This window comes from Crocuta crocuta, unplaced genomic scaffold, assembly GCF_008692635.1.
Source record: "Crocuta crocuta isolate KB4526 unplaced genomic scaffold, BGI_CrCroc_1.0 scaffold727, whole genome shotgun sequence".
In the NCBI taxonomy this organism is placed as follows: Eukaryota; Metazoa; Chordata; class Mammalia; order Carnivora; family Hyaenidae; genus Crocuta; species Crocuta crocuta.
Genome location: NW_027527964.1, coordinates 723,293 through 732,845, shown reverse-complemented (window position 1 = coordinate 732,845; position 9,553 = coordinate 723,293). Strand labels below are relative to the sequence as shown.

The following is a 9,553-nucleotide window of genomic DNA, read 5'->3' as shown; positions in this document are numbered from 1 at the left end:
GCAGGAGGAGACGCCGCTGGCCCCGGCACAGATCATCACGTCCGTGATCTTGCTGCCCCAGAACTTCTTGCATTCGGCGTTGGACAGGAGGGGCAGGGCCGCCTGCTGCAGCTTGTCGGGGGTCTGGTTGGCTGGAGGGACACAGGAGGCCGGGGAGGGGGGCGGTCAGGACCCCCCACCCGGCCTGCCCACCCCGGGCTGGAGACCGGCGGCGCCTGGAGACCCGGCCCTGTCCTAGTCCTTCCGCATCACGAGGACCTCAGAAACGGAGCTGCCCACCTTCCCTCAGACCTAACAGCCTCTGCGGGACGCCCTCGTCTCTGATGCCGCACCAGGCAGGGGTGACGGGGCTTCCAGCGCGGTTGTTCAGCCGACAGCCCTGCCCTGGCAGCCCGGGCGGTGGGCGGAGGGCACGTGCACCTCCCGGGAAGGAGACTGTCGTCCTTTTCATGGGGACGCTGCAGGGGACCCGCTGCTCTGGGTGGCAGCTGGGCGAGCACGCTCCTCCTGCTGCCCCTTCCCGGCCGCCGCCTTCTGCTTAAAGGACCAGCAGGCGAGCCGGGGCCGCGGCGGGAGCACCCGCGACTCTGGAGGAGGCTCGTCAGCAGGGGNCCCCGCCCCCCCCCCCCCCGCACCACACCTGGACACTCGGCTCCCCGCCCAGACTTCAGGGCGAGCTTCACACAAGCGCCCCCCTCAAGTCTGGAGAGGAGTCCAGGCTGCAAACAGCACCGCGTGGACCTCGAGGCAACTTGGTGCGAGTGCCACCTGCTGGTGCTTAGGCGTTTCTTCAGCAACGACGTCTTCAAGTGCATAGTATTTAAGCTCATCTTTATTCATGTTCGGTCCGTTTTCATCAAGAGGGTTTTGGGGGAGGCTGGGTGGCTCAGTCGGTTTAGCATCGCACTTCAGCTCAGGTCATGATCTGGTGGTCCACGGGTTGGAGCCTCGTGTCGAGCTCTGTGCTGACAGCTCAGAGTCTGGAGCCTGTTTCAGATTCTGTATCTCCCTCGCTCTCTGCCCCTCCCCCACTCGCACTCTGTCTCAAAAATAAATAAACATTTAAAAATTTTTTGAAGATGGGGCGCCTGGGTGGCTCAGTCGGTTGAGCATCCGACTTCAGCTCAGGTCATGATCTCACGGTTTGTTCGAACCCTGCGTCGGGCTGTGTGCTGACAGCTCAGAGCGTGGAGCCTGCTTCAGATCTGTGTCTCCCTCTCTCTCTGACCTTCCCCTGCTCACGTTCTCTCTCTCTCTCTCTTTCTCTCTCTCTCTCTCTCTCTTAGAAATAAAAACATTAAAAAACTTTAAAGAAAAAAATGTTTTTGAAGAAGAAATGGAAAGATATATGACTTGCAGTGTGTGTGCTTGGAATTTAGACCAAAAAAGCAGAATGAGTCTCCCTTCTGAAAAGCCCCTGAAGGACACTCACAGTTATACCGGGTCTTGCCCCAGCCGGTGGTGGCGCAGAGGAAGCCCTCAGGGAAGCTGGTGTTGGCACTGGGCAGGCAGACAGGGGACGCGGTTGATGAGAGGAGGGCAGGTGTGGCCAGCTTCAGCAGGGCGATGTCGTTGCGGCCTGAATGCCGGTCCCACAGCGGGTATTCAAACACCTGTGGAGACGCGGTGGGGGCTGGGCAGGCCGCACGGAGGGAGGGAAGGACGGGTGGGCCACGGGCCCAGGCCCGCAGAGGGCTCAGTGCCAGGGGGCGCTTGTTCAGAGAGAACACAGATGGGGCTGCACAGACAAAAATCTCTGGAAACTGATGGGAAAATGGCACTTGACACATTGGTGACATTTAGTTTTTCTATTTTTGTGCTTTTCTACAATGAGCCAAACTTCTAATCAGAAACAACCTTCAGTATTTGAAAAGGTGTCTTATTACTTGGCAAAGGCGGCTCTGGGCGGAGAGTAGGCTCTGGTGGGTGAGGCCTGCGCCACCTGGCCGGGGTCCTCTGTGCCCACACACCCTGCCCGCCGCGCTCCTCCCTCATCCCTGGCACCCAGGGGCAGCTCTGCCCTGGCCCTACCGACCCACCCTCCTCCACCAGCCCGCCTGGCGGTACCTCAGCGATCCTCAACACCTGGACAGCCTCCTCATCAGAGCCGTGGTCGGACATCCCGGCCACCACGCGGTGGCTCTTCCTAGAGAGAGAGGGGGTGGCAGAGGGTGCCCAGGCGAGGGAAGCCCTGTCTGGGCCACTCACTCCCATGGTGACCTCTGGGCCTCAGTTTCCCCATCTGTAAGGTGAAGGCACAGGACTAGACCAGCTCTTCTGGAACAGGCTGGGGCCTGAGGTGGTGGGGGGCATGCGGGTGGGGATTTTCTCCATGACGGGGGTATAGGAGCAGCTCATCCCCAACTGCCGTTTGTCTCAGCGCCTGGCTGCCTGGTGGGGGCCCCGGGTGGGGGGAGGGAAAGGAATGGCGGTTGTTCCCTGGCAGCCATGCCTCAGCCCAGGCCTCACCTGACCCTGCAGTGGGCGGCGGTGACCACCCAGTGCTGGCTGATGAGGGAGCCCCCGCAGAAGTGGAAGCCAGCGCGAGTCTGGGGACACAGGTGAGGGACAGTCAGCCTCGCCCCCTCATGCCTGACCCCTCCCCATCTAACCCACCTCTCCTCAGCTTCTCCCTCACCTGCAGGGACACCTGCCAGGGCCAGGAGCTGGGGATGGCATCCTCTCCGTTGACAATCCGGGACAGGCCACTCAGCTCAGGGTGGACAGCAGGGACCCCACAGCCTGGGGGCATGGACAGGGCAGCTGGTCAGTGGATGGTGTCCCAAGGGGGCTGGGGATAGAGACCTGGCACTTCCAGGCCTCTGTGGCAACCTAGCGCCCAGAGCTTTGGCCACTGCAGGGCACCTGGCACCTTGTCACCCGGACAGCAGCTGCCCCAGGTGCCCTTGTGGAGGGTCCTTTAGGCTGAGGACGTCTGGAGTTGGGTGGGGCCTAGAGCCAGAGGCTGGCTGTCCACTGTGTGTCCTGCGAGGAGCATCCCTCCCCCGCTGAACCCAGGGTCCTGGGTCATGGGGGCTGGGATGTCCTGCTGGAGTCGCTGTTGCTCTCACGGCCCCTGAGTCTGCAGCCAGGGCAGGTTGGGGTCCCAGTGTTACCCTGCTCGGAGCGGGACGGACCCGGGAGGCTGCCCACGTCCAGAGGACCGGGGGACAGGGCCAAAGAGATGGGCGTGGGAGGCATTCTCGAGTGTGGAGGAGCCCAGACCACTCCCGGCTTTTGAGCGGATGGATGAGGCTGAAACGAGGCAGGTCCAGCATGTCATGTCCAGGTGAGTTTGAGGGGCCCAACGGACCTCCAGGGGGGAGGAGAAGTGGGGAGCCAAGGAGAGCCGCCCAGAGAGGCTGAGAGGAGTGGGCAGGGCGCTGGCCCCAGCGGGCCATTAGAGGTGCGAGGACTTAGCCCTCCAGCTCCCAGCTTCTGGGTGCGGGGCCAGGGGTGGGAGAGGCTTGATCTGGGGCTGCCGGGCCCACCAGAACCTTGCACTCACCAGAACTGCTGCCAAAGAGGAGGAAGCCAAGGACAACCCAGGGAAGGGCCATGGTGTTCCGCTCTGGAGGTGGGATGGGGTCTGCCCGAAGGACCCCCATTATATTCCCCTGGCCCACCAATTGCAACCTGCCTCGCCATCCCTCCCTTATCATGAGTCCTTGGGTTCAGAAGCACCTGGCTCCTGCCCAGGCCTGGGAAAGAGTCAGTTCCGGGGGGCTGTTCCTGGGAAGGTTCCCTGGGACCGCAGGTGTGTGGAGTCAGCAGCAGGCTCATCCCCCAGCTGCCCGCTCCCTGCGCACCCCCAGGCCTTCGTGCCTGCTGCCGGGGTGGGGGCCCAGATCCCACGCCATCATCTGTGCCATTTCTGGCCACTCTGGAGAGGAAGATGGGGGGGCTCTCTGGGGACCCTCTGGCACCTGGCGCAGTGAAGACCCAGGTTCGGGAGAATGAGGACTCAGAGGCCCCAACACAGGAGACACCATCATCAATGTGTCTTTTATTGGTTTATTGACTCTTTGTGGGAGCGAGGTCAGCAGGGAGGTCACAGTGGGGCTGAGGACTCAGTTGGCTTCCAGGATCTTCTGCACCCAGGGCATGAGCTTGGTGACGCGGGCATACACGCCGGGCATGGAGGTGGAGCAGGTGCCGCTGCCCCAGGACACGATGCCCACCAGAGTCCAGGCTCCATCCTTCTGGCAGACCAGGGGGCCGCCAGAGTCACCCTGCAGGGAGAGAGAAGGGGGCTTGGATCTGGCCACCAGGCGGTCTCAGCCAGGGGCCCCTGGACATTGTTCCAGAGACCATTCCAGGGCCTCACAGCCAGTAGACGCCCAGCACATGCATATTGGAGGGATTATGAAAGGAGCTTCAGCAGCTCCGTCTGTGATCTGCGTGCACCTCTGCATATCTGGGCTGTCAGCTGGGGTCCTATAACAGAGGCCCAATAAAGCTGGTTTGACAGGAAGGAAGCATGGGTGGTGCTGGCCTGGCTATGGAGCCGTCATGAGGGAGGGAGGGCTGCCTGATTCTTTCCAGAGCCCTCAAGGCCACTATGTTCCGCTGCCCAGGTTCTACACTGCACTAACCCAGGGGATGCCATTTGTTCAGACATTGATGATGTCGATGGAATTTTGCAATATGGCAGTTTCAAGACCAGAGCCCCTTCCTCGCATCCCTCTGTTGAAGTCATCAGTTTTTACAACCGCTGAGGCAGGAATTCCAGGAAGAGTGTGTCAAGCCCTCAAAAGAGGCCCTATGTGTTATTTCCATCTTCTCTCTTGCAAGTCCCTTGGCCTGGGCTTCTGCCTGAACGCACTGCACGCTGGGAGGGAAGGGGGTGCGAGGTGAGTCCAGTAGGCCGTACCATGCAGGAGGAAACGCCGCTGGCCCCAGCGCAGACCATGAGGTCAGTGATCTTGCTGCCCCAGAACTTTTTGCAGTCGGTGTTGGACAGGAGGGGCAGGGCCGCCTGCTGCAGTCTGTCGGGGGTTTGTGCATCTGGAAGGGCAGGGTGGGTAGTCAGCAACGGCAGGTGCCATGACCTCCCACCCGCCCAGCCGGAGGTCACTCACTGGTATGTTTGGTCAGGCCCCAGCCCGTGGTGGCGCACAGGGTCCCTGGAAGAAAGCTGTCGCTCTCACTGGGCAGGCACACAGCAGACACAGTCTGGGAGAAGCGGGCAGGCGTGGCCAGCTTCAGCAGGGTGATGTCATTGTTTATGGTGAACGTGTTGAACTTGGGGTTCTTGAAAACCTGTGGGGGAGGGCATAGGCTGACGCAGGGCTGAACCAGGGCACCAGGCTCCCCAAGTCACCTCAGTTCTGCTCTCTGGCCAATGGCCTGTTCGACTTGGCAGCCCCTTCTGTGGCCCCAGGAGCCCAGGACCCAGGTGCAGACCTTGAACGCCCTGCTTTCTGCTCTGCCGCATCACCGTGGAGCACTGGGGTGGTCGGGAGCAGCTGGGGGTTTTCAGACATCAGCCTGGGGCTGCACACAATCTTGAGGGCCTGCCCCACCTGGGGTCACACACCAGGCCTCCGGGGGCCACCATACCTTGGCAATCTTCAGCACCTGGATGTCCTCAGCATCTGAGCCCTGGTCAAACTCCCCGGCCACAACCTGGTGGGTGGTTCTGGAGAGGGCCAGAGAGAGGAGAGGGTTCCTGCTGTGAAGTGGTGAGGCCATGCAGGGGTGCGGGGTGCACACGTGTGTGCGTGTACCTTTGTGCATGTGCTCAAAGTTGTTGATCACAGAGATGGAAGCTCAAAATAGCAATAAATGCCTCCCAAAACAGACTGCCATACAGCCTGCTGTGTGTTTCCTTCCCAGAAACTCTTGGGAGACCAGCAGGACTTGGGTTTTCTACACATTCCAAATAAGGAAACTGAGGAACGAGGAGTTAAAGGTCTAGCCCTCACTGCTGAGAGTCTTCCTCCCACCAAGGGGTTTCCTGGGGACCCTGGGCCCTTACCTGACACCACAGTGGGCGGCAGTGACCACCCAGTTCTCGCTGATGAGGGAGCCCCCGCAGAAGTGGAAGCCAGTGCTGTCCTGGAGGAAGATGGAGAGGTCAGTGCTGGCTGGACACCAGCAGCCCCCGGCCTGGCCCCAGCCAGGCCAATACCCCGGTGTGGCCCCCACTCATGCGCAGAAATCCCCCCTCACCTGCAGGGACACCTGCCAGGGCCAGGAGCCTGGCACAGCGTCCTCCCCATTGACGATCCTGGACAGGCCACTCAGGACAGGATGGATGGCAGGGACCCCGCAGCCTGTGGGGGGGAGGGGGAGTATAAAGTGAGGCATGGAGGCCAAGGGCCTCCCAGGAACCCCCCAGGGACAACTCAATCTGACTGTGCTTCAGCCGAGACAAGCCCAGCAGGTTGGCCGCGAGGTGGTAGCAGGACTCAAGCATGGGCCAGAGGCTGGGCTCTGTGGGTTTGAATCCAGCCTCATCACTGCCTCGCTTTACCATTCAGAAAAGAGGGGATCATACAGCTGCTAATCTCACAGAGTTAGGATAAGGATGCAAGAAGCATGAGCAGGCAAGGGGGAGCTTGCTGTGTTCCCGGCACATAGTAAGTGCTCAGTGAACACAAGTTTTAAAGTGCTGGACTCAAGGGGCCCAGAGCGCCCACACCTGCCTGCTCACCATCTGAGTCTGCTGGGAGCCACTAGCTGTTCAGTTTGCACTCCCTCCAGACCTCTCCCTTGCACAGGGTGTGAGGCCTCAGTCAGCCCCAGGAAGGCCTGCCTCATCCTGGGGGCCTCACTAGCTGGTCTGGTCCAATCCTCCCAGCACCCCCATTGTGGCGATGGGGCTGGTGAGGCTCAGAGCGGGAGAGAGACCCACTCAGGTTCACACCACTCTGCTCGGCTGAACTGGGAGCAGGGACCCAGCTGCCCCTTCTGGCCTCAGGGGCAGGAGGGGAGCGGAAACATCTCTCCTGGCCTCTGCCTGCTCTAAACTCACCAAAGGCTGTGCCCAGGAGGGCGCAGCAGGAGACGAGCCAGAGGAAGGCCATGGTGCTGTGGTCAAGGAGATGCAGGGTATCTGCCTGGGGAGCTCCCCATTATATCCCTGTGCACCAGGCTGTTATCGGAAAACCTTGAGGTGATAATCCTTTCCTGGGCGTGTGTCCGAGTAGGCAGGATGTGCCAGAGCAGGCCTGGCATCAGGGCCTGGGATGGCAGCAGCTGCGGCCCATGGTTGAGCTTGGGTCTGAGTCAAGGGCAAAGGTGGAACCAAACAAGGTGCCCCTCGACCCACAGCCACAGGGAAGGACTCAGGAAACTTGGGCTTCCTCTTCCAGGCCCTGTTTCAGGAGGGGACTTCCAGGCAGCAGCCAGGCCTGAGCAGGGTCTGAGCCCCAGCCCATTGTCTCCCCTGGAGAAACTTGGACCAGGGATTTAGTTCGTCTGTTAGTTATTCAGAACCCCTGGGCAGGGACTCCTGGATGCCTCAGTCAGCTGAGCATCTGAGTCTTGATTTTGGCTCAGGTCACAATCCCAGGGTCGTGCGTTCAAGCCCTGCCTAGGGGCGCTGCACTGAGCACAGAGCTTGCTTAGGATTCTCTCTCTCCCTTCCCTCTGCCTCCTCCTTCCCCTTCTCTAAAAACAAAACAAAACAAAAAACTGGGCTGTGTGATCAAGTAGGGAGGAGGTGTGGGGACCAAGGTGCGGCTGGCCAGGGGGCTGAGGATGCCACCCTGCTCTTGGGGGTGGCCAAGAAGTCTCAGTGAAAGTTCTGATCCTTAGCTGGGGCGGTCACAGGCCCGTGTGCAGTGTGGCTCAGGACAAGCCGCCCACAGCCTGTTCATGGGAGGCCGGGGCTTTTCCCTGTGGTGCCATGGGCTCCTGGAATTGAGCACGTGGCATTCTGGGGCAAGACTGGGCCCCATGAGAGCTGGTGGAGGCCGGATCCGGCAGGAAACAGGGCTGCGGGGAGGCAGGCAGGGAGGCCCGGTTCCGGCTTAGGTGACAGGGTGGGCGGTGGGGCCCCTTTCTCAGCACTTGGGAAGCTGGAAACGGAGAAACGTGAAGGTGAAGCTGCCAGGCACAAGCAAGCCCCGCAAAACACGCAAGGAAAATGATATCTGACGGCGATTTTTAATTTCCATCGCACTGATGAGAGCAGCGTGCTCCCCGGCACACATTCCAGCACCAAACAGCTGTGGAGACTCGGGCAGCTTACGTGCCCTCTCTGGTTTTGTTTCTAAGTATGTAAAATGGGGGCTGCTTATAGTATGGACCCCACAGTATGAAAGGGCACGACCATCCTGAGCTAGGACCTAACACAAAGTCATCCATGCTAGCTGGTCCTCTGAACGCCTTCCTGAATTGCCTGTTGGCACCTTTCTTGCATTCTAGAAGACTGCCCCATGACAGCGAGGGATGGCCACACTGTATCGGGGGCGAAAGCAAGGCACAGAACAGGTTGCAGAGGGCGGCGCGGCCCCCTCTATGAGACCATGCTACCTGTGCAAGCCCGTGCATCCTTACAACCCAAGCTTACCAGGCCCAGACCCATAGTCCGCTGGAACAGAAGAAAAGACACAAATTTCTCCTGCTTTAGCAAGCTTCCATGGGAAGGCATTGGAGATTTTTAAGTAAAAAAAAAAAAAGTAAAATGTGCATGCCTACCAGCTAAGGAGTTGTACTTTAAAACATATTTTTTAAATGTTTATTTATTATGGAGAGAGTGAGAGTGCAAGTGGGGGAGGGGCAGAGAGAGAGGGAGACATCGAATTTGAAGCAGGCTCAGTACTGTCAGCGCAAAGCCCCACCAACCGTTGAAATCATGACCTGCGCTGAAGTCAGATACTTAACAGACTGAGCCACTCAGGTGCCCCATACCCTCATCATTTTTTAAAGATTTTTTAAAAAGGTTTATTTATTTATTTNGGGGAACCGGATCTGTCAGTACAGAACCCCATCTGGGCTCGGGGCTCGATCTCGATCTCACAAACCGGGAGAGCATGACCTGAGCCTAAGTCGGATACTTAACGGACTGAGCCACCCAGGCGCCCCCCTTACCATTACTAACACCCAGGCAGGAGGGCCTCACCCAGACCCGGACATTTAAGTCCCGGGAGGCTGTATCCAGGCCCGAGGTAATAGCAAGAGCAAAGTGTGCCTAAATGTCGCAGGTGGTCGCCCGGAGGAGGCCAAACGGCACTGATAAGCCCACAAAGCAGGAGGCCAGACAGAGAGGCCAAGGGGGGCGACCGAGGAAGGCCCCGGTGGCGGCGCTGCCGGGAGCGGCTGGCCCTGATGCTGAGGCCCCCGGGGGCGTCGTTCCACCTGTGGAGCGGCCGCGGCAGACCCCTCAGGCGCGGTGGCTGCGACCTTGGGGCTAGCTGGACCCGAGAGGGGGAGGGGTAGCGTGGCGAGGCGGGGCCAGGGCGGCCCGTGCCAGCAGGTGGCTGAGGCCTTGGGAACAGACGGCCTGCCGGCGCCCCGCCCCCCGCGCGCCTCGCGCACCGGCAGGGGAGATCTGGGAAAGCGCGCAGCTGCAGGCGGAGGCGGGGAGGGCGAGGCCGCACCT

At 60.3% G+C, this 9,553-nt stretch overlaps 2 protein-coding genes across 2 annotated transcripts; both read right to left on the bottom strand.

Annotated features, from left to right (window-relative positions):
• Nucleotides 1-3: 3 nt before the first annotated feature.
• On the bottom strand, nucleotides 4-3,201 carry LOC144222319 (chymotrypsinogen B-like; the record flags this gene model as incomplete). The annotated part of the gene is made up of 6 exons (XM_077752810.1): nucleotides 3,117-3,201; nucleotides 2,639-2,742; nucleotides 2,470-2,549; nucleotides 2,068-2,146; nucleotides 1,433-1,613; nucleotides 4-131 (listed from the first exon to the last, which is right to left on the bottom strand). Coding segments are annotated over exons 1-6 (657 nt in total), but the record flags the coding sequence as incomplete, so codon positions are not given.
• Nucleotides 3,202-4,070: 869 nt separating this feature from the next.
• On the bottom strand, nucleotides 4,071-7,031 carry CTRB1 (chymotrypsinogen B1). Its single transcript, XM_077752804.1, has 7 exons — nucleotides 6,980-7,031; nucleotides 6,175-6,278; nucleotides 5,981-6,060; nucleotides 5,563-5,641; nucleotides 5,082-5,262; nucleotides 4,874-5,007; nucleotides 4,071-4,232 (listed from the first exon to the last, which is right to left on the bottom strand). Exons 1-7 carry the CDS (start codon nucleotides 7,029-7,031, stop codon nucleotides 4,071-4,073), a joined length of 792 nt encoding a protein of 263 aa, XP_077608930.1.
• Between the last annotated feature and the right edge of the window lie 2,522 nt (nucleotides 7,032-9,553).